Here is a 24,087-nt window from a genome sequence, read left to right as displayed (position 1 = left end):
GTTATTCATGAGGTATTTGTTTGTGATTATAATTTCTTTTTAAAGAACCATATACTGTAAATATAGCAAGGTGCTTCTGAGAATTCATGATTTGGTGTTACACATTTAATGATGCTATTAGAATTTCTTCCTAGTTGTTAATTCCACTCACCTAAATGGAATAGATTTTGTGCTCTGTGTATTCCTAATATGTAGCTTATTCAGGACCTTTCAGATATATGCACTTAACTGGGAGATTCTAAGATGTTTCCCAAATAAAATCCAATATCTTCTTTCCCTCTCCTTTATGAGTTATAAAGCACTTTCCCTCCCCTTCTACTTTGATTTAATTTATATGCCAGAGATTTTTCTGCTCTGGGGATGAAAATGGAAGACCAGGGAAGAAAGCTGATAAAATAGAGACGATTCAAAGATCTGAAATATTTTTTCCTCACTCGATATAAACTATTTTTTCTCTTTTCCAATAACCATCATTTCCCTTGATCTTGGAATCACTCAAAACCTAGCCACTGAGTCCTGTATAAACTAGTGCTCTGTCTCAGGATGTGGAGAAAGATAAAATACTGATACTTGTACAGATTGTACTGGCTTGATTGTATTTACAGTTAGGAGGTACCGCAAATTTAAGAACGCCAATTTTTTTCTCATCACTGAGTATTTATTATATATAACAAATACATGGGAAAGAAAAAACTATATTGTGTGATATAAATAGTTTATTTACATTACAGAAAAAACATCAAGACAATGTATACTATTTCAAATATATCCATACATAATCAAATATAGCTGTAGTACATGTTTTCATTGGTGTAGATTACCACAAATGCAAGGCAACATGTGTAGATCTCATCTTATTCTTTTGTCTATAATACTGTATTGTGTAGTCCAAGCTCTTGGTAGTCCGGCCACTGTGCAACATGCTCCCTTTAGATTAACCTCGTGGACGCTCTTGTTGTGTTGTCTGAACTGTAGTGCCCTGTATTTTGCTTCTGTCTGTGAATTCTGTTGCTTCTGGGGCATTTCCTAGAAGGTTGGAAAGTTTACAGATCTTAGTCCAGTGCTGTTACCTAAAGTCTGGTCCCACAATCACAGAGTGAAGTTATGGATTAAGCAAATTATTAAAATATATCAGATGAAAGAATTTATTGTTAGCAGAAGCTGGAATTATGTTGGAAGAGGTTTTGGTTTTTGGTTTTTGTTTTTGTTTTTGCTTCTGTTTGCGGTTGTCTTTAAGCATCTGTTGAGGAGAACTGAAGAACAGAGGTGGAAGTTGAAGAGGAATACATTTACCTAGTCCTCAACAGCTTACTCGTCAGGGCTCAAACAATGACTCAGCACAATGCAACAGAGCAAGTGTGAGCTCATCTAATCTCATGTTAAAGGTCTTCAACAACTTGATACTTTAAATGTCCCAAGGATGAATGTTATATTGACATTTCAGGGCTACAGGTTTAAATCCTATCAAACCAGAGAGTGAGCCAACTGTTAATACGGGATATGTAATGAAAAGGGGTATTGTTTTGGTTCAGCCTAATATCACTTTGTATATTAATGTTATAAGCTAGAGACATAAATTGGTACCAATTATTTAGCTTCTATAAAAAGCTAAGACTCAGTCAAATTATCTGAAAAGCTCTGATCTAGTAGCTTTTCTCTTATAATAAAATAATGCTTTGACAATACAAATAAAAATAACAATATAAAGTTCATATAAAATCCTATTATAATAAGCTGGGGTTGTCAGAAAATATATATTCATATATATGTTCATATGTGAGTAAATGTATATAGTATATACATATATGGGTTTTTTGGGGGTAGATCTGTCAAAATGAACATGGAGCTGGAAGTCATATTCCCAGCAAGTGAGAGCTGGAGATGAAAGACTGAAAATACATCTTCTCAGCAGGGCAACTCTTTTCATTTCAGAACATGTCTCTAGATGTCTGTATTCTTTATGACACATGTTTATTTAGGAGAAGGACAGATATTTGACTAAAGTAGTAAAAACAAGGGGAAAGAACTAGGAAAAGAAAGAAAGTGGGAAGAGGAGAAGAGAAAGAAAAGAGAGGTAGAAAAGAGGAGAGACCAGGTGACAATGAGATTAAAAGAAAATTGAAGAGAATGAGGGGATCTCTGTTTCATGTAATTTTGTAAATCTTTTAGCAACTAGATGTTTTGGAACAAGTCTTGATGGACGAGTGTGGCCAGGTCACCAGGAAGAGAGGGTTTGGGCAGGAAGGGTTAGAGGGGAGGATGGCCTAGCTGCAAAGTCTGGTTTTTGAGCAGAATGTTTTCAAGTGAATGAAATGAATCCATACTGAGAATAGTGTAGTTTATTGACTAGTATGACTCTTGGATTTTGGAAAGCTTGGATTGCCTAGGAGAGTTTTATAAAATGCATTACAATAATGCCAGTTTAGTTCATGTGCTATTTCTCCTCCTCAAAAGTAAATAGAAGATAGGTTTTGTTTTGTTTTTACATGGAAAATGAAAACAGCCGTATGTCTTAAAAAAATGGCTTGCCTAATTTGGAGCTCAGTTAGGTTGTCTTGAGCATCAGAAAATAGACATCTTGACCAGCCAAGGGGCAGTATGACTGGTGGTTAAGTGCACAGACTCTGATACTAGGAAGCCTAGATTCCATTTCTGCCCTTATTGCTCAGCTGTGTATACTCAGCAATTTGCTGACTTCTCATACCTCAGAGTCCCTATCTTGAAAATGGGGATAATTGTTCCTTCCTAACGTTACCAAATGTATATATATATATGTATTGGTGTGTGTCTGTACAGATATACATACACACATACACACACACACACACACACACACACACACACAATTCCTGGGGAGATAAGGACCCTATGTATTCCAGTTGTTTTTATTACATATGGGAATGAAGTTGATTAATAAGACTTCTAAACATCTGCTGAAGTATTTAAAGTTCTGCATTTTTGTCAGTACATGAAGTAGCAAATCAAATTGTTATGATTTTATAGCTATTAAATATGAATTTCATTTTTCACATGCTGATATTACTTAGATATTAGTAGGCTCAAGACCCCTGAAGTAATGTGGCACAGTTTCCTGTGCTTTAGATTCTTTTCTATCTTTTCTTTTATACTTAATATTTTTGGTTTCTTGAGTTATTTTTATGCTCCCCAGAATCAATTTTAATGTAATCCACTGACTCACTTGGCATCTAAACATAAGAGTCGAGTTGATGAACTCAACTTGGTTTCGAGTAGCACAGAGCTCCTGTCGATGATGTTCCCTTAAGCCGTTAGGCCAGGGAAGGATCTATGAACCATATTTTGTCTTTTTCAAGAGCAAATGCCACACTTGTCCTCAAAGAAGATAGAACAATACAGATATAGCGATGTATTATGGCCTTTATTGTCTAAAGATATGATACTTTCTTTTATTTTCTTGTCTTAAAATAATTTGGGGGGAAACATTCTGATTTACTGTAGAGCTGCACAAATGATTGAAAGTCCAAATGCCTTGTGAATTTGACAAAAACCTTGAAAAACTTCCTGGGAACTTCTGTCTCAAGCGGAGTGAAATCAGATCAGAACAAAGAATCTTCAGTAACATTTCTGGTTAGACAGGACATAAGTAATATGCATTCGGTTTGCAATCTAATTCTTGGTTACCATGAATTTACACGCTAATGAAGGTAAGCCATACCTGGCCTCCCTCCTTTACTCCAAGCCCGATGCCAGACATTACTAATTATTCATGGTTTTCTTTCCTGTTGAAACTGGATGAGATCTCTGTATTTCTCTCAACCTAACTCTCCAGGAAACAATTACTGTCTGATTGTTTGGGGGTTTGATATGAAAGCTTGTTGTGAAATTTGCTGCGTGTTTCCATATATCAAAGGTTTTCATGTACTACAACATAATCATTCTCATTATAACTATTTTCTTTGAATTTTGTGATTAAAAATTATTTTGTTAACTTAAGATAAAAATGTATTTGTGGTTTATATCAAATATGTTAAAAATGATTATACCTGAGAGTTATACTTGGAAATATAAGTGTCCTAAATGAGAGCTATAATTTAATACTTTTCTAGGCCTTGTATAAAATCTATTCTGTGATCTCATTTGGCATACTAATCCGATAAGTCAGGAAACACTGCTCATTTAAATAGTCTGTTAGTAGTCTGAATGAAGACTGACTTTTTATAGCTAAAAGAGAAAAGCATATTTAAACAAAGATTGGTATTACACATTAGAAGGGGAAAAAAAGACCTTTCCTTAGAAAATAAATAATCCTCATCATAATGCAAAAATAAGGAAAAAAATTTGTACCACTCCAGCACGAAAGTCAATGTCTTTCCATTTGGCTATTCCAATGTTGTTTTGATGAGGAAATAGGACTCCAGAGAATGGATGGCTGCAGAGTCCGTGAAGGGACTTGTAATTAGAGAGCTCTAAGACAAGGAGGAATGACATATCCCTTCATGTGGGTGGCCACTGAGTACTGTTACTGACCTTGTGATGCAGAGGACCACCACACAGATGACGGCAATCTGAATCGTTCCAATCACAGCTGCGATTAAGACGTACTGAAATCGGACAGGGCCGGGAACAACGTATAGTACACTGTAGTCCTTTTTTTCACAGTGTTGTCCAGTATAACCAGCATCACACCTGGAAGAAATAGTGTCCAGTTACCTGTAGTTGCTGGACTCATTTTTATAGTTGGCCTATAGCTATTTATCTTAGGACCTTTTGTTTCCCTTTCCTGCTCTTAAAAATATAGTACTTTGTAGGTATGTCTTTCAAATACTTGTTTTCAATAAGATCTCTTTGTGTTTTTTATTTCAAAGATAATGCAGTTTCTTTTTATACTTTATGATATGAGTTTGAAGATAGGTGAGTTGGTAGATAATTTGTGGGGATAATATAGAGAGACGAGAGAAGCCCAGGAATAATTATTCTTTCTATATATATTTTTTCAGGTGAGCTTTACATTTTATTTAACTTGCTCTTTAATTAACCTAAGTCAACATAACTGCTTGAGAAAAGGCTTGTTTCTGATGACATGAGTATAAAAAATAGTACTACTTATCTATTTTTGGATAAAGCATTCTCTATGCTCCTGTTAGAATAAGTGTTAAAAAGTGTTAGGGCCAGAGGTACAACAAGAGTGATTTCTTTAATTTACTGGTCATAAAGTTGTCTGCTTATGTTAGAGAATTAAATTTCAGCAGGAAAAAAGTAATTATGATGTAGGCAATATGGTTGGTTCAGCAAAACAAGCCCATGCGCTATTCATCTGAGAATGAAGGCTGCCTCTCCCTCACTCAGCCCTCATCAGAAAGCTCAGGTAGACAATCTGCATGAAATGAGGAAACAGCTCACATGAAAACAATACTAGTGGGGATCAACTTGTCATTGACTTTGTGGAACTATTTTAGTACTTCACTTTGAATTTCTCATAATTACATCCTGGGATCTTTCCTCTCTGCATCAGAGGGGTTTAATAATGACGACCCTGCTGGGGATGACAGGGCAGCAGGTGCAACTTCTCACTGTGCCTGGCTGCTCTCCTGGAAGGCAAGTGCTAGTGTATTCAATGAAGGAAAACATGAAAGGAAGGCAGTTCTTGAGAAATAGAGAGAGAAAGGGAAAGGAAGAAAGAAGAAGGAGAAGATGAAGAAAAAGAAGAAGGGGAGAGGAAAGGAGAGGGGAGGGGAGAAGGGAGGGGAGAGAAGGAAGAGAACAAGAGAGAGAAACTCCTTTCACTGTATAGCAGCAATATACAACCTATTTCATCATTTGCCACTTGTATATTCCTTTAATAAAAAATACATTGGTCTTTTTCACTTTGGCTTTATCGTCTCTGAAATAATTATGTTCTATCCATGCGTATTCAGCAGATATTTGTATTTATTAACTAAATCCAGACAAGCAATTTCTTTGTGTCTCATCTGGGTCTGAATCTGTGGAGGTATAGCTAATATCTCACTCCACAAGCCTTGTGGATAGTGGATCCTAGCAAAACCAAGATTGATGATATTTATTAGAAGACCTGAAGGACTTTGGAAAAGACAGCCTCCCAAAAGCAACCATGTTATCTTTAGCCCTCATCCATTCATTTGTTTGAGAAATATTTATCAAGTACCTGATCTGTGCCAAGCACTGCTCTGTGTCCGTGGGAAAGAGTGATGAATAAACCAGAGGAGGCTGGAACTTGTAATGCCCAAGGTACAATTTAAAATTCCACCAGAAGAGTGTATATAATGATGTGTTACATAGTACTTGGGTATGTGCACACATTTTGTAGTTTTCTAGTTTGTGCGTGTGCGCGTGCGTTCGTGCGTGTGTGTGCGTGTGTGTGTGTGTGTGTGTGTGTGTAGGAAAGGGAGAGAAAGGTATGGCTGCTGATCACCCATTCAGGCAGAATGCCATCCAATTCTCTGTAAACATCCAGAATTTAGTTTCTATATTTTTACTTTATACATTTAAAAGTTAAAGGGTGAAAACATTACCTGCAAGATGGCTCCTGCATATTGATAGAATGTTCACACTTCCCGTGCATGCAGAAGCCATTGTAATGTTCTGGGCAAGGTATGTGGTGTTCTCTGGCACTTTCCTCTAATTTGTTAGCATTCTCTGTGAATACAGATAAAAGCAACATCCCCTGTAAATACTTTCTTAGCCTGGTAAGATCAACCAGTACATTAAGAAGCAAAGCTACAGTAGGCAAAAATATTTAAAAGGGCAAGAATTAAAAGGCCATGCTTCAGAAGAAAGAGGGAGAAAGAATTGAAAGACAGATGTCTTTACAATTGTGTTTAGAGATGAAACTGCAAAATTACCCAGTACTTTTCATGCTTTTATGTAATTTCCTACATCTTTAAGAACCAGTGATGTTTCTATGAGTTGTCAGACAGCTTTAATTTTCCTTGTGTAGACACTGTACATTGATCATAAAATAATTCAAGAAGAAATATCCTATTTTTTGAATTTCAAAGCCCAGCATAATGTCCCTAAAAGTAAATTGCTTTAATACGTTGATACTCTCTCCATGTGAGAGCTTAAAAAAAAAAAAATGCCCATGTTCAATTGTTAAACAGAAGTTTTCCAAAACCAAATGCAAATTTCAACAAATGTATTCTTTCGGGCTTTATTCATCTACTGTGAACATGAATTTTCCTAGCACCCATACATTTTTTTATTGCCTAAATAATGCTATTGAAAGAGCAAATGTTATTTCAGAATCACTTATGTAGATACTAACACAGTACATACTGAATGCTATGAGTGTATTCTAATTCATAATATTTGGCCTATTTAACAATGTCATGTGAAACTTAAACTTATGGTAAAGAAAAAAGCTTGTGTTCTAAAATGAACCCTTTCTTCTGTCATTAACAAGTTTTGTTTTCTCGTGTTTCTATAAAGATATTAAATTTTTTTCTGACCTCTGTTAGTCTAATTACATTTGCTTCTCATTTGTAATGCCATCTCTAAGTAGTCTTTGGATTCTTTATATGTTCATTTTATAACATAAAGTTTTGCCTTTTTTGAGTTTCTTCTATAATCTGAGACCTGATATACTTTAAAATTCTTCCCTAAACGCATGAGAAATATAACTCTCTTGACTTCAATCTAAAGATACTTTTCAAGACCACAGTAATTGGTCAGCAGTAATGCGTTCTCCCAGTGATGGAAGATTGAGAATAAATTACTATTTTTATGAAACAGATTACATCCTATCATTTCCACATAGGGGTATAGTTTTTTTTATTATGGTACATCCTTATAATTTTTACTGGCAGTCATGGATGATGACTATATTTATCATGAGAAAAAAAATGTACCTTTGGTATTAGTGAATTAGACAAATGTATTATTTATGTTTAAGCAAGGCTATAAAATATCTATACATTTTAAGATCTAGGTTGTCATCTGAAAAACATTAAAGTTTGAAGTAAATTGTTAAATATGTTAAGTGCTTTCTTGTGTAGGGATATTTATGCACATCGGTATGGTGGGTAATATTTCAAATTACATACCCAAATTCATAAAGGATTTATCATAAGGCTGCTGAAGAGACTGGCGATGGCATTTAAATCATTCATTTGTTTTATATCTATGTCTTTTTACCTATTTAGGTGATCTTTTGTTTGCATTATAATATTTCTACTTTGATAATTACTATTAAACTGAAAAGAACCGCTTCCATAGAAAAGACTGAGAATGTATAGAACTTTCTCTTTTGGTTTCTTCCATTCTTCCAAGCTACTACGGTGTTTTTGGTAAGAAATACTGCTTGCAGTAAGCAAACACACCAAAACTGAAATGGATAGTGTGGGGTAAAATTTCCAATATGGGAGTATGTGACCAAAATAGAAGCAGAACGACCACAGTATTTAGATACATCTTGAGAGGGCTTGTGGTCATTCATGAATCCATGAAGACTGGGATCATTCTGTGCCCTGGCTGGGGGGCTACAAGCCAGAGTGGACAAACCACACACCTGCTATTGAAAGGTGACTTTAGCTGTGGGGTTTGCCAGCCTCACTGCTGATGTAATGAACCAGCACTGATTTTCACTCTTATTTCTGGATCTTCTCCCCATAACAAACTATTCAACACTTCTGTTTAGTGTTCGTTAGTAACCCTTCAGTGCTTCTGCACACCTGCATGTAGGGGAATTTTCTGTAACTTCCCTACATTTCACTTATACACTGTGATTTCAGTCATAGTATTTTTCAAACACATCTTATTAGGGCTATTCTTCTGTCAGTTGCAAAAGAAGATCAAGAATTTTCTTAACTCAAAATCCATTTTTTAAGGCTATTTTATTTTTCACTCTGTCCCTCACCCCATACTGTTTTTGTTTCTGAATCTGTACCATGTCCACAATTAGGAACTGAAGTCCGAGGGCAGAATAGGAGCTTGTTTGAGTGAGACTGTTGCCTTAGTGTAGTAAGAGCTGGATATTTTCACAAAGTTCATTATCCAGACAGGATGATCATGTGGGAGGGGAATAGTTTCCATCATAAAATCTGCTAATTAGTTTACACATTCCTTATGAACTTGGAGTGCTCTGCTATGCTGCTCGTAGGATACTGTCAAATAAGAAAGTTAGAGAGATTGAAAATAAATGAGTAGAAGAAATGAACCCTGGGCAAGAAAATGAGGAATCGTCAATATATGTCAACAAATTTATAGTCAATCCAAACAAACCAGTTGATTGAAAACCTGAATATATAACCACTTCTAGTAAATGCAGTAGACACGTTTTAGAAATGAGATCTGAGTATATTAAGAAGAGTAGAAACATAGAAATATAATATACAAACCAAATATGTGTATGGACCATAATGGGTATTTGTGATCCTGATGTTTATGCATAGGTATTTAAGCAATAGCAAAGCATTTCATGATTTAAAATCATAGAAAAATGGGGCTTCCCTGGTGGCGCAGCGGTTGAGAGTCCGCCTGCCGATGCAGGGGACACGGGTTCGTGCCCCGGTTCGGGAAGATCCCACATGCTGCGGAGCGGCTAGGCCCGTGAGCCATGGCTGCTGGGCCTGCGCGTCTGGAGCCTGTGCTCCACAACGGGAGAGGCCACAACAGTGAGAGGCCCGCATACCGAAAAAAAAAAAAAAGTCATAGAAAAATGATACTCTGGAAGTCTGTATGTTTTCTCTGGTGGTTGACGATTTAGACATCAACTTCTCTGTTCTCCATTTAAAAAAAGATTTAATGTAAGGATTGTGCTCTTTCTTCTAAGACAGAGAGTGATCATGGTAGAAACTCTTCGTGTCTTTGTTTAAAATCCTTGTCCAGTTTCCTGTTTAAATGTTTACCAATTGTTTATTCTGAATGAGATCCTGACTTTTTTAAGAAACAACTTCTGGTATAATCTGAGTTACTTGCAGCAGAGCTAATAGGGCTGCATGCCCATTGCTAGTCGACATTCCAATCAATAGCTATAAAAGTGGGCTACTCTAAAGCACAGCTATATGTATTGTTTCTATCCTGGTGCTTTCAGGGAAAGAGACACAGCAAGCTGAAGAGACAGAGGAAATGGCGAATGGCAAGACCTTGCTTTAATCACAAGTCAAGTAAGAGAAGTGGAATAGAAAGTGGGCAGAGCCAGGCATAGCAGTTCAGATATTTAAATCAATATAGCCCAGAGTGTGGGGTGTGTGTAACACGTGTTTATCATTACCCCGATTGCTTCCCAAAAAGTTGGAAACAAGATGTCGTTCAGAGAATTAATCTATCAAAGCAACACATTATCGACTGAAGCAGAAATATGACTGTAAAATTTGACTAAAATTATCCTTGTATCTGAAGAAAGGATGTTTCCCTTTGGATAAGGGTTAGCATCTGGCAAAAGAAGCATCTGAATGTCATGCTGTGTCATCTATTCAAGTGCCCTCTGGGATGCTGTGCCCTGAGAAGCCAACTTGAACTAGCAAACCCAGAGTGCCCAGTTGCAAAGATGGTTGCACTAGATTATTAGTGTCTGATGCTATTAAATACTCAGTTAACCCATTTCTCTTGTTTTGATGCTCTGCTCTTTAGTCTTAAAATAGTTGGACTTCTGTGTAGCTGGCTCTGACAGTACCACCTAGATATCTTATCCATTTGACATTTATATATTTCATTTGAGTGAATTGATTGGTTCTGAGTTTCCATGCATTTTGGGGGCACAAGTCAGCTTTCTTCAGCCCACTGAATTCTTGGGGTTTGTAAAATCAAATTTCTGCACCTATAGGCTAAAGGACCAGATCCTACCCATGGTGTATTACAGTCTGGGAGGACATCTGGGGGCTGGTCAGATGATATTTCTCTGGAGACAGCCCTATCTTGCTTTAATCAGGCCTTTCTTTAGAATATATATACAAATCCTTTAGGCCTCTGATTCCCCATGAGGAGTCTGATTCTGTGTAAGGATTTTAGAGTAAGTTGGAAAGATCCTAAACTAGAGGTATCATCAGGATTTAGAGGATGCTTTAGGGAGGCAGATTTCCGCTGCACATTTTTAAGCAACCAGAACTGTTCAATAGGGGAATGAGTTATACAGTGAAGTGATGAGTTTGTGGTGGTGTGAAAACTTCTCATATGTGTTACTATTTCTCAGATGTTGTAGAGTGTTACTGTATGGTAGATTGGATTATTTCAGATCTCTAGGTTCTTTGAATTTTAAGAGTAATATTTATTTCTATTCTTAATAGTTACTTATAATAAATTACGAATAAATATTTATTGCAAAATATTATTGATATCCTAGGAAAAACAAGTGGAGAAATAAGGACATTATTTAGGTAAGGAAATCACTTTGCCTTAATTATGGGGACATTTTACTTTTTAAAGAGTGTAAAATATCTTAAATATTTACTGGGTCTGTAATTCAGACACTCTAGCATAAAGTGATCTTTACTACATGTTGTCTTCCTTGTGGGGAACAATAGGCTTGTGGATCTTACTTTAATTTTTAACATTATGCTTTAGCATCATGAATTATCTTGACGAGTACATGCATGTGAGTTGTACAGTGTGGTTTATTATCTTTTCAAGTCTCTTTTCCTGTGGGCACACAAAATGTGACACATTTTTTCTGCAAAATGAAATTTCCATTTTTGATGTATTTATATAATACTTCTATTTTTCATGTTTATAACAGTACAAGGAAACTCCAGCACTGAGATATTCCTCTACTGATGATTACTTGATTTTACTGTAATTTCTCCTGCTTACTGCCCTATTGCTAAAGCAGTTTGAAAATAATTTTATTTAACCAACTAGAAAAACTGTCTTTCTTTCCATTATATTTATATTGTGCCTGGGACAGAAACAAATTATGAATTTAGAAGTAAAGTCATGATGGTCCCATTGTTGATTAGAGTTGGTTTCAAAGAAAATATAGAATTCTTATGATTTCCTGTCCTTATCAGGTATAAACATATGAGGTAGCAGTAAAACCTCCTATCTAGCTTGAATTGCAATCGAAGTTTTTTAAAGACCAGAAAAGCATTCCTATTGAATGGGTCCTGAATGTAATGCAATATGAGTTCTTGCAACTTAACAAATTCTATAATAGCCTCACCTGCTGTCATAGTTTCTTCAAGGCACAGATGAGTAGATGAGAAGAGTCTCTCTTTTTTTAAGCCTCTAGGACAGAGACTCAAATGAGAATGCTAGCTGAAAGTGACAGCTTAGCACAACGGATGGGGAAGCATTTAAGGACAAGATCAATTCTAAAGTTCTGTAGAGAGCAGAGGCCCAGTCACAATATTCCTAGTTATCTGTTAAAGATTTTAAAAGAAAACCCTTCAAAATAGAGATCAAGTCCTTCAAGTGCTACATTTCTTCTGCAAGTTGAACGTTATCCTATTTTTTCAGAAGAGTAATTGAAACTATTTGGACCCAGAACTTTGCTAATTAGGCAGAGGTATGGGTTGGGAGCAGGATGCGTGGGGATGCAGAGAAATTCTTTTTTTTTTTTTTTTTTTTTTTCAGTACGCGGGCCTCTCACTGTTGTGGCCTCTCCCGTTGTGGAGCACAGGCTCCGGACGCGCAGGCTCAGCGGCCATGGCTCACGGGCCCAGCCGCTCTGCGTCATGTGGGATCTTCCCAGACCGGGGCATGAACCCATGTCCCCTGCATCAGCAGGCGGACTCTCAACCACTGAGCCACCAGGGAAGCCCGAGAAATTCTTTCTTATTGTACTATCGATCAGGCACTAATATAAAATGTGAAATGTGATTATCCATATTACCACTTGCATATATAAATATTCTTATTGGACATAAAATTAAATACAATGGAAGAAAACTAATTTTTGTGTTACTGCATTCTCAGGCAAGACCTTAATGGCATTATTCAAGAATTGCCTGAATTTAAATTGGAAAAAGTAACAGCATCTGAAATAGACGTAGTAATTTGGGGACTGGAGTGACTGAAATGCAACAATACTGGATGATTACTTGCATGGGCTTTTATTATCTCATTTTCTACTGGTAATATATTTACATGGATAAAAGCTGAGAAATCTGTAAAACCTTGGAAGAGAAACTTGTATGTACCATTTTAACTTACGACATCCAAAAGCAATTTTAATAAATTGAAGAATTTGACATCACAAGATTCGTATAGATGTAGCCAGAAATTCTAGACCTCCAAGATAAAAAGAAGTTGTTTATTATTAGGAGGAAAACAAGCAGATCTTTAGCCATTTTCTCTGTCCCCTGCCTTAGGAATGCCCTGGCTGGCTTCTGATGGTGGAGCCCTCCAAATAGTGAAGAGAACAGGCAACTGGGGGAAACTGCACTCTGCCTATAATGGTCCTTTTCAAACTTCACCATTCAGTCAAGAGCCTATTAACTCTCAGCAAGTGGGTAACTCCTATAGGTTTAGAGGATTATGCTTGAAGACCTTTTAGAAATATAGTATTTTATGGAACTTTAGATGTCTTTGACAACACTGTGTAAACATCAGGCCTTGGGAAGAGGCAGGGATCATTAGCCTCTCAGGAGTCCAGAGGTGGAGTTGCCTTAAGCTTATCTGGGGCAATTTGCTACAGCTCTCCCCACTGAGCTTTTGCTGAAGCAACCCTGCTCTCTTCCAAGCTGCTCTTCATAGACAAAGTTTACTGTAAACCTTAGAGAAAGAAAAACTTATGGGAAGCCATTTTATGCCAGGTATACTCCCCTCCCCTTTTTTCTTTTGTCTTGAACTAAACCTATGCATTTCTGGCCAAACTTATTTGCTTAGTGGCTAATCTGGGTGTCCTTTCTTAGTGAGCTTCTTGGGGTAACAGTGCTGAAAATGACAACACAAGTGACAGAGGGTTCAGATCCTGTCCACTTTTGCCTTCGGGGCTATGTGAGTCAAGCTATTTTCTCCCTTATAGGCTACGTATTCAGCAATGGATAAATAGTTAAGATAAACCTTCTCAGGTGACACATTTGTTTTCCTCTGTGACTTTGAAATTATTAGCCAACAGAGAATGAGGAGGATTTAGGCTGGAACATTCACTGAAACACAGCAGAAATTTTTAAAGATTTTAATAACGTAGATAGGACCAAAAAATTGGTAATATATTATATGAACATTTCTTGAGTACCTACTATGTGTCTGGCCCTGTGCTATGTACTATACATAATGTACTGTATCTATGGGTTGTTTCCACATGATTTGGTGTTGTCTTCTAAACACAGCCAAGAAAACAGATTCTCAAGGCAGGATGATAAATCTGCAATTCCTGGAGAATCTACAACATGCCTAACATTGTGTTAATATTTAACATTACAAAAATGTATACCTTAATATAGCCCTTCAAAGTACATTTATAAAAATCTCATTTATATAGATTAGGAAACTGAAGCTCAAATAGGTTTAATTACTTGTCTTAGAAATTTACACAATCGATAAGCAGAACTGGGGTCAAAACTAGGGCTCTTGGGCTTCCCTGGTGGCGCAGTGGTTGAGAGTCCACCTGCCGATGCAGGGGACACAGGTTCGTGCCCCAGTCCAGGAAGATCCCACATGCCACGGAGCGGCTGGGCCCGTGAGCCATGGCCGCTGAGCCTGCGCGTCCGGAGCCTGTGCTCTGCAACGGGAGAGGCCACAACAGTGAGAGGCCCGCGTACCACAAAAAAAAAAAAAAAAAAAAAAGTACCCCAGGCAATTCTGACATTCAGATGATTTGGATCACAATACTTTTGACACCACCTTAGCCGTTTCTCATCTCTCTGTCTCTAGCCATCTAATGCTAGGTTTTCCTGTTCCCTGGTTCCTGCTTCCTTCCCTTGATTACTACGCTGGCGCTGCTCCATCTTCATGGTCCCAAGTCTATCTCGGCTCCTTCTCTTAAAGGACTGATCTCAGCCAGCTGTTCTGTGTCCAGGAGTGTGTGAGCACTGGGTTGCCCAGCGCTGCTCTTCCCACACCCACCTTGATTGTGATGAGAAGTCATCAGGGGCCTTCAGCTCTCAAGCCTTCCTTGATCTTGGTAGTCAGCCTGAACACTTCATTTTATTTTAGAATACACCTCATATTTTTCTTTATAAATGTATTTATTTTATTTATTTATTTTTGGCTGTGTTGGGTCTTCGTTGCTGCATGCTGGCTTTCTCTAGTTGCGGCGAGCGGGGGGCTACCCTTCATTGCGGTGCATAGGCTTCTCATTGTGGTGGCTTCTCTTGTTGCAGAGCACGGGTTCTCGGAGCACGTGCTTCAGTAGTTGTGGCTCGCAGGCTCTAGAGCACAGGCTCAGCCGTGATGGCACACAGGCTTAGTTGCTCCATGGCATGTGGGATCTTCCCAGACCAGGGCTCGAACCCGTGTCCCCTGCATTGGCGGATTCTTAACCACTGTGCCACCAGGGAAGCCCACACTTCATTTTATTATTTTATTTTATTTTAGGCCCCTTTTGAGAACACAACACTCAAAGAATACGCTGTCTGCCTGCAACAAATGCCAGCATCTGCAAGAGACTTCTAAATGTTGTCAGAATCCAGGTATCCTGAGACCAACTCTCACAAATCTCTAGGCTTCTTTAATGGCTCTGTTAGACAACTAACCAGAATAGCAACAAGAATTCTCTGTGTGAAAGCAAATGAAGCTTTCTCTTGGATATAGAAACAAATAACACCGCTGAGGAAAGGTGCAGATTATATCAAGGATTATGATTAGTTCAATTTCCAGATGGGGGTAAAGGAGCATTGGTCCATTGGTGGTATCTTTAGACATTCAGCTAGTCTGTAGAAAAGATAAAGTTATAAGAGAAGCAGTGGGAGCAGGAAAGAAGACAAATAGAGGGAATAAATGGAAGCCTAGTCACCATTTGTGGCAGTGTGACAACTGGGAGAGATGGTGCTACAACAAAGAGCAGGTGTCGACGGCACAAGAGTAGGCAGCTGGGGAGGGACATCTCTTTAGCTCCTTGAGCAGGACAAGACAGCCACCCTTTCTTTTAAATTGTGGGCCTTAAGGACATACTCTCCAGACCAGGGTTTCCCAAGGGGAGCTCTGTCAATGCAGTGCTACTTCTGGAGCAGGCTTCATGGAAAAAGGGATTCTATAGTCAAATAAGTTTGGGAAAGAGCGGATTAAACACAGCTATATGCATTTCTTTATGGCTTGTTTTCAGAGTCTTTAAAAGGCTAACCTGCATTGTGAGATGCCTAGAAAGGACACACATTATGGAGTGTTCCTAAACTCATTTGTCTAGGAAACTTCCCTCTCCCTTTTAGGAACATTTTGTGGGACTATTCCACCAGACTCCTTTCTGAGAAACATTGCATCAGACCATAGCATCTCCAAATTTTTCACATTACCACACACATAGAAAAGGATAAGATTTGGTTTTAGGCAAACAGAGGAGACAATCGGCCTGGGGGCTCTAGCCACTCAAGCCACCTGACTGCTAAAGTAGATTAATGAGTTTATACACCTGTTACCCATTCAGAGCACACAAGAAAACGTTGCAATAGATTATACTTTCTCCTACGGCAGAGACTGTATTATTTACTGTAACATTTTTAGGGTATAGAACAAGAAGTAGCAATAAGTGGGCGTTCAGTAAGTAGCATGAATAAATGAGTATGACAGGCATAGGCAATATATTTGGAAACTGCCTGTACCTTGGTGTGGTGGCTTTCAAAAGATTAGTCCCTGTTAGTTGTTGCATCAAAGAGCCAGCTGCACTTCAGTAATGTGTCCTTAGAGAGACAGACAATCCCTACCTTAACTGACAAGGTAAGGTACAATACAGTGGAGAACTGTAGTCGACGCAGTAGAGTGTATATATTCAGCGTGACAGAATTAGATGCAGAGGTAAAAGCTATATTTGCTATGCACTTCAGGCTTATTCAGTGAAAGGCAAAAGGCTGGAGGGCAAAAATGTGTTGCTAACCATTAAAAAAAGATATCTATAAATGACTTGAAAGAGCAAGTATAGGCAATTGATGGGTTGATGGGTTTGCACATTTCTCCTGTATGATGTCATGGCCCAAAAAGGACAGTTAGAAAACCTACAGCGTAGATTTAGATTCATTTACAAATTTGGAGTACTGCCGTATGTTGGTACCTGACCAAATTAATGTAGTTGATTCTCATTGAGAACGTTAGAAGGTATACCATCTCTTCTAATATTCAAGGATAAGATGAAACAATTTTAAGAAACAAATGCAGCTGATTATGCTATGAGTATTTCTGAAAGTTGCTTTGACATTTTAAATAAGCATTCTAGATAAAATTGATATTGAAAAAGTCACAGAGTCAACCTCTAAGACAGAATTTTGTAGTTTTTCCTAAGAAGTAATTTCTGAACATAGCATAACCTCGGAACAGTTTCGTGGTGTTGAAAGTTATTCTGTTTTGATGATATTTAATACATGTCTATGAATCAAGTATCTTTGTATTTAAGCAGAATAAGATTGTTATTAAAGGTGGTATTGCTTTCTAAGATAAAACTTTTGATGATGTGATAATCCATCATAGATTTCCGTGTGGTCTCTCTGTTTAACCTGTTATAGAGACATGAGAATACCAATGAACAAGTCTTTTTCATGTTCAGTATTATACGTTTTTTTATCGTCAGTAAAATCTTTATCTAATGATTATTTGTAAAACATTAACCGAATATTTTATTGGTTACCGCATTGGGTTGAATAATGTCCTCCAAAAACTCCACATCTGTCTGGAACCTCAGAGCGCAAGCTTACTGGAAAATAATTAGTTCAGATGCTTTCATACAGGATTAGAGAGGGCCCTAAATCCAATGACTAGTATTCTTATAAGGTCATATGAAGACACACAATGAAGGTCAGATGAAGGTAGAGGCAGAAATTGGAACTACGCTGCTATAAACCAAGGAATGTAGGAGCCACCAGAGCTGGAAGAGGCAAGGGAGGATTCTCTCTTTGAGAATGTGGAGGTACTGTGGTCCTGCCAGCACCTTAATTTCAGACTTTTACCCTCCAGAACTGTGAGATAATAAATTTCTGTTGTTTTAAGTCACCCAGTTTGTGGTAATTTTTTATGGCAGCCTTAGCAAACTAATATAATGACTATTTAGCAACCAAACACTCACATTGATAAAATATACTTTTTAACAGTCCATATGGAATTAATGAAAATGAGCTGAAAGATTGGCTTCAGCTAGTATGTGACCTGTACAATCTTGGTTTGTGTTTATTTTCCCAGCATAATGATTCATAGTGCCTCCTTTCACTCTCAAAAGTTTCCTAGTTAAGGTGGTAAATTATATGATCACCTTAGTTTAAGCATATATTGAAAGATCTATGATTCATTGCATTTGCAACGCAGAAATTATATTTTCAAGGTGCTGTGCTGATGTGTCAAAAGATGCTAATAACCACAGTAAAGAAGAAATTTTGAGAAGCTAGGGAAACTTTATAAAAGGGGCTGCATTCATTTTTGATTTATTAATTCATCTTATAAGAAAGGCAGTTATCTTACATTGTTTATTTTGTCATACAACAAATGATGCTGCCTTTTACCTTTATTAGAAAGAAGCAAATGACCAAGAAGCAAACTGACATCAGTGGCCTTTCAACAAAATTCCAGGTCACATCTGGAGTATAATCTCCCACATTATCTCTATCTGCATTTTTAGAATTCTTGAATAACTGATGCTATTATAGAATTCTGACTCATTAAGAAAACGCTGGAGTTTGTTTAGCATCTTTTGTTTAAGAAGGATGGGAATTTAGAGTACTCCATTAAGAAAATTTGAACATTAAATGTCCTCATCGTTAAAGCATTATCCCTTGGTTAAGTACAAATCTTTTTAATCTAGGACAACTCATTCCTCAAGTATTCTAAATAGCTATGAATATTCTCTCTCTCCCTCCCTCCCCGCCCCCTTTCTTCCCAGTTTTGAATAATTGATTTCTTCTGGCACTTCCTTCATTTCTAGTCAGTGATAACTTTGTGTGCAAGAACTGCTCTAGAAATAGTTAAGGATGAGGCGTAGGTCTTAACAGTTTCTTTCCACTTGGACAGCATTTACGACTTGAAATTAGTTATTAACTAAGGGGTACTTTGTGGTCTCATAGTGTTAGTTTACCTTTTAACAGGTCTAACACGCTCCCAGTGTATAATTTACACTCCCCAAGTACACGGTTGGTTAACCACTCAAGAAATCAATAGGGGTTGTAAAATGTGTACAAATTTGAATTTGGAGAGCGTCAAACACCTAGTTTATCCAGCTGGCACTGGATAACAGCTGGCACTTAGAATTGGGGCTTATAGGGAACTATTTATTTTGAAACAGAAAAACCACAAAATGGCTATATCCAGAGATGCGAGTTGAGTGCGACATAGGTGATTCAAACAAGCCCCTCACTTTTGCTGCAGTGAATGCTGTCAGTATCAACCCACAACTTCTGGCTCTTGGTATGTGACCATGTAGCCCTTTGGATCCAGAGAAGGTAAGAAGCACATTTTTTCTTATAAGGTCTTAAAATTTACTAGTCCTTGCTCCTACCTGTACTGTACCTAATTAGCTCATCAATTCATTCATTCACTTAAAAAATATTGACTGATCTCCTCCTGTGTGCCAAATACTGCAGGTACAAAGTGCACAGTGGTGGGTCAAAGTTTCTCTCATAAAGGTCATTCGCATCATAATACAATATAAAAAAGTAAAAACAAACAAAAACCTAGCATCTAAATGAGAAATGTTACAGAGAAAAAAGGATGTTAAGATATAGCAGACTAGGGTGGGCAACCTGTTTTAAAGAGGTGAGGAAAGGGTATTGAAGAAGGAAGGATGAGAAAAAGTTGGCCAGGTGAAGAGCCCTCTGAGTGAGTGTTATATACAGAAAAAGACTCTAATGTAAAAAAATGACATTCCAGGAGCCAACATTTGTACCTAGAGAAGAGGGTTCCCAGGAAAGTAAAGAGAGAGCTAAAACGGAGTGGAGAGAACAGCGAAGTCCTTATTACCATGTAGAACTTTGTACGCCACACTAAGGAGTATTGATTTAATTTGAAGCGCAATGAGAACCCATTGGGATATTTTCAAGTATATCTGACTGGTGTGGAGAACAGATCATTGAGGGAAAACAGAGGAAGCAAGGAGAACAAATAGGAGACCATTACAGTAGTGTAGGTGAAAGAGTGTCCAGGTTTTGGACTACAGTGGCAGTGGAGAGAGAAAAAAATACTTCTATTCCACGTATATCTTAGAGGTGGACTGAATGTGACTTGTTTGTGTATTGCAAAATGAGAGGAATGGATCAAAGATGACTAGGTTTTTGGCTTGAACATGGTAGTGCCATTTTGTATAATGGGGAAGACTGCAGGAAAAACAATTAAGCTCTGATGTATAAACATGACAGATCTCTGATTTTGATTTTTGAGACTGCATTGAAAACTCTGTTTATGTTTCGGTATTTCTACAATAGAATTGATATTAACTGAAAGAAATCAATAGTTTAGTAGGAAAATGATCGGGGTGAAATGTCTATATTCAGCAAATTTATGATTATTAAAAGGAAGTCTTCTACATGATATCTAAAGTAGGAAGGACATTTATAATGGTCTACAAGGGATGTGCAGAGGTCAGTTTAAAGGCAAGATTAGAAATATCATGAAATGAAAGGGAAAGATTAGACTACGAAGAAACATCAGTGAGGAATGCTTTTAAGTAAAACATTTTTCTCTCTTTTTGAAAAAGTTATCACAAGAAAATAAGAGTTATTAAAGATAAGAAGCATGTAGATTTGCTCTCTTCAATTTCCATTATGTAACATAAATTCTATTTAGGCCAAAGGATTACTAAATTACATTATTATTTTAATTTGTTTAATGATTTACATTTTAAAAAGTTTTTTTGTAGCTATTATTTTACTTGAGACTGCAACATCCCTAAATGTTAGGTAAGTTCAACATATAAATGTGTGTGTGTGTGTGTATGTGTGTCTGTCTGTGTGTGTGTATGTGTGTATGGTGTGGTGTGTATTTTTTTCCTTGATATATTAGAGTGTGGAGGCCAGAAATATTCAATTATTCCCTAATGTCATACAGTGGGTCAAGGGCAGAAAGATAGCTCCAGAAACCATGTGTTTTCATTTTAAAGTAATTTTTAAAATGTTAGAATAGTTTATAGAAAAGCTACAAAGAGAATACAGAGAATTCTCATATACCCACAACCAGTTTTTCTGTGTGTTCTCCTTTTTAATCTGGTGTTTTCTTCACAATTTTTTAATGGTAAAGAATTGTCTTAGACTTGTACATATAGAGTTAAGGGGACAAATGAAAGAGGCAGTCATCTGGATAATTCCAGACCAGAAAACAATTTTGTCTGAAAGATACAGATAATTGAGACAGAAATGTTTTTTGCCTGGAGACATCCCTATGATTACCTTCCTCCTTCACTTGAATTTGTAGGTATAGTTGTGACCATAGGTGTTTCACTTACTAATAGGAAACTGTATCATTCAATGTGAAGAATGTGTATTTTTTGAGAGGGCTAAATTGCTTAGTTCTATACTTTTTTTCCTTAAAAATAAAGTATATTGGGTATTTTCATTATAAAAGCAATTTCACATTGATTTAAGAATAGTAGAAAATATAGAAAGTAGAAAAAGCATAGAAAGACCTCATTGTTTACACCCTCAACAAAACTACTATCAACGTTTAATTTATTTACTTCCAGGCTTTTTACTACATGTATTGTTTGGGTCTGTGTCCTTAGATTGGACCATGTATAGGGCATTCATTTTGTAAGCTTCATATCAGGTCATGTCTAAAAGCTAATCTCAGATAGCAGGACAGTTAAATTGTTCAGCATGGTACCCTATAAGGAGGCCAGTTAGTCTATCTGGAGAGAAGCTATAATCATTGGAAATCTACATCTTATGTTAGATTGGGCCAGGGATAGATGGTACAGAGACAAGAATTTGAAATATCATCAGTGGGAGAGAAAATGGTACAAACATTGAAAAACTAATATGGTATTACATATCTAGAGCCTCAGAAGCAGACAAAGACTCATCAATAAATCAATTGCAACATCCTCTATAAAAGTGAAAACTGAGAGACTACCTAAATTTTCAGCAATACTATAATATAGTTAAATAAATTGTGGTGCAATTAGATGATAAAATATTATTCAACTAGAAAAAATTATGAAGAGTTTTGATGACATAGAAAAATGAGTAAGATACTAAAATATATAATGTGTGGAAAATATAAAAAACTGGAAAGAGATTCACCCCAATTTTGACAGTGATAATGACACTGATTATTTCTAGGTAGTAGAGAGAATTTTCTATAATAAATATGTTCTATTTTTACCAGAAAAAATACACTAATTGAAAAATAAAGGTCATCAAGTGATTTTTTTTTTTGGATGGGGAGAAGCTTACAAAAGGAATGGTTAGGTCTTTGAATTTAAGATTTTATTCTTGTTCAGTGTAGATTGTGTACATTCAAAGCTGTTTATCACTTATTAACAATCTCTCATAGTAAAAATGTGAAATCTTCCCTCAGCCTATTGAAACTCTTTTAAATATTCACCATCATCTTTATGTCGTCATATGGTTTTTAAGAAACAGTTTCTCCAGTTCTGAGAGAGTCGATTTGACTTGACTGAGAAAGTCAAAGAAATCCACTTGACTGAGTGGATTTCCATGACTTTGGAACGCCACAATCTTTTCTATCATAGTTGGCAGTAACAGGAATGGGCTAATTGTTTTTGAGGGCCAGACCTCCTTTCATATTTCTATTTTTTTATTGGTCTTGGGTCACTGGAAGCAACTACTACCATGTCCTGTTTGTGGCTAGAGGTGACAAGCCTGTCCTTTCAGAACCGTGCCAGGCTTAAGCTCATATGATGTAGGAATCTTCATCTGAGACTTGGAACAATGAGTCTTCCATACGAATTAATGGAGATCAGTTTATATAGAGAAGATGAAGTATGCCTAGCAGAGGAATAGCTTTGCCGAGTCTCAAGACCCCATCTGTCTTTCTGCTAACAAAAGTTGGCCCCATCCAAGCCCTTTATCATCTTTTTGAGCTCGGTCATTCCAGAGGAATTAGGAGCAAAATATGAGCATGAAGTGCTTTAGGCCCAATCATTTCTCTCTCATTCTCTAATTATTTCTCAGTACTCTCTGAGGGGTAGTGAACGTAAGGCATGTTTTCTATTAGTCTCGTAATACACAATTTATATGTTATATGAGTCGAATCGTTGTGGTAATCGACAGTGAATTTTTGGTAACACTGAAAAGAATCTCGTTTCTCCTACCCATGTGTCAAGTTGAGTTCCAAATCTAGCTCCTCCACCTACCAGCTGTGGGATTTAGAGCAACTCATAAAACCCTTCTGTGCATCAGTTTCCTCATCTGTAAAATGGGGATGATTGAGTATTTGCATCATGGGGTTATAGTGAGGAATAAATGAAAATATCCATATAAAATCCTCTGAACAATAGCTAGCAAATAAGCACTTAATAAATGCTTTAGTTTTAATTAGATATTATCATCACATGTCCTCATAGTCATGCTTGCAAACAAATCTAAAGGAACTAAACAAGAATGGAACAATAGACCTAGAAATAAATAATCTCTGTGTCCTTTTGGGTCAGTTTGTTTTCGTTTTCATGGAAATGCATGTCCGCCAAGAAATGCTCTGGCTCACGTTTATAAGAGATCGTTCGGCAGAGGGAAAAAAGCAGACTTTGGAAGAGAGAGCCAAGCTCAATCTCAGCCCAGCCATTTAGTATTATTAACTTTTTCTGGCAAATTACTTAACTCTTCAAGGCTTCTGTTTCCTCACTGAAAAAGAAGGAAACAGAAAAGCAAACAGGCTAACACAAAGCGATGTGATAACTGGGTAAAGATAGGGGCCGAAGAGCACACAGAAATGTCTGGACTCCAGGGTGAAAGTGGGGAGGGAATGGGCTCCATCTCCCCAATTTTAAAATGGTTGAAATAACGGTACTACCTGTTAACACTTGTGAGGCAATAAGATCACAGGCTTGGGAGCTTGGCTGTCTGGGTTCAATTCTGTTTTTTTCCACCCTCCAACTCTGTAACCACAGCCAAGTTATTTAACCTTTATGCA

At 37.1% G+C, this 24,087-nt stretch overlaps 1 protein-coding gene across 1 annotated transcript in view; it reads right to left on the bottom strand.

The window, feature by feature from the left end:
• Nucleotides 1-636: 636 nt before the first annotated feature.
• The window catches only part of TMEFF2 (transmembrane protein with EGF like and two follistatin like domains 2), a 248,047-nt gene continuing 224,596 nt past the window's right edge, over nt 637-24,087 (bottom strand). Inside the window, exons 8-10 of the mRNA XM_032637383.1 lie at nt 6,510-6,633; nt 4,507-4,665; nt 637-1,026 (exon numbers count right to left, since the gene is read on the bottom strand). Coding sequence (XP_032493274.1) covers nt 930-1,026; nt 4,507-4,665; nt 6,510-6,633 — 380 coding nt within the window. The 3' untranslated portion in view covers nt 637-929. The remainder of the gene's footprint in view (nt 1,027-4,506; nt 4,666-6,509; nt 6,634-24,087) is intronic.

Source organism: Phocoena sinus, chromosome 7 (assembly GCF_008692025.1).
Source record: "Phocoena sinus isolate mPhoSin1 chromosome 7, mPhoSin1.pri, whole genome shotgun sequence".
In the NCBI taxonomy this organism is placed as follows: Eukaryota; Metazoa; Chordata; class Mammalia; order Artiodactyla; family Phocoenidae; genus Phocoena; species Phocoena sinus.
The sequence above is the reverse complement of the archived record's forward strand: the minus strand, read 5'-3'. Positions and strand labels throughout refer to the sequence as shown.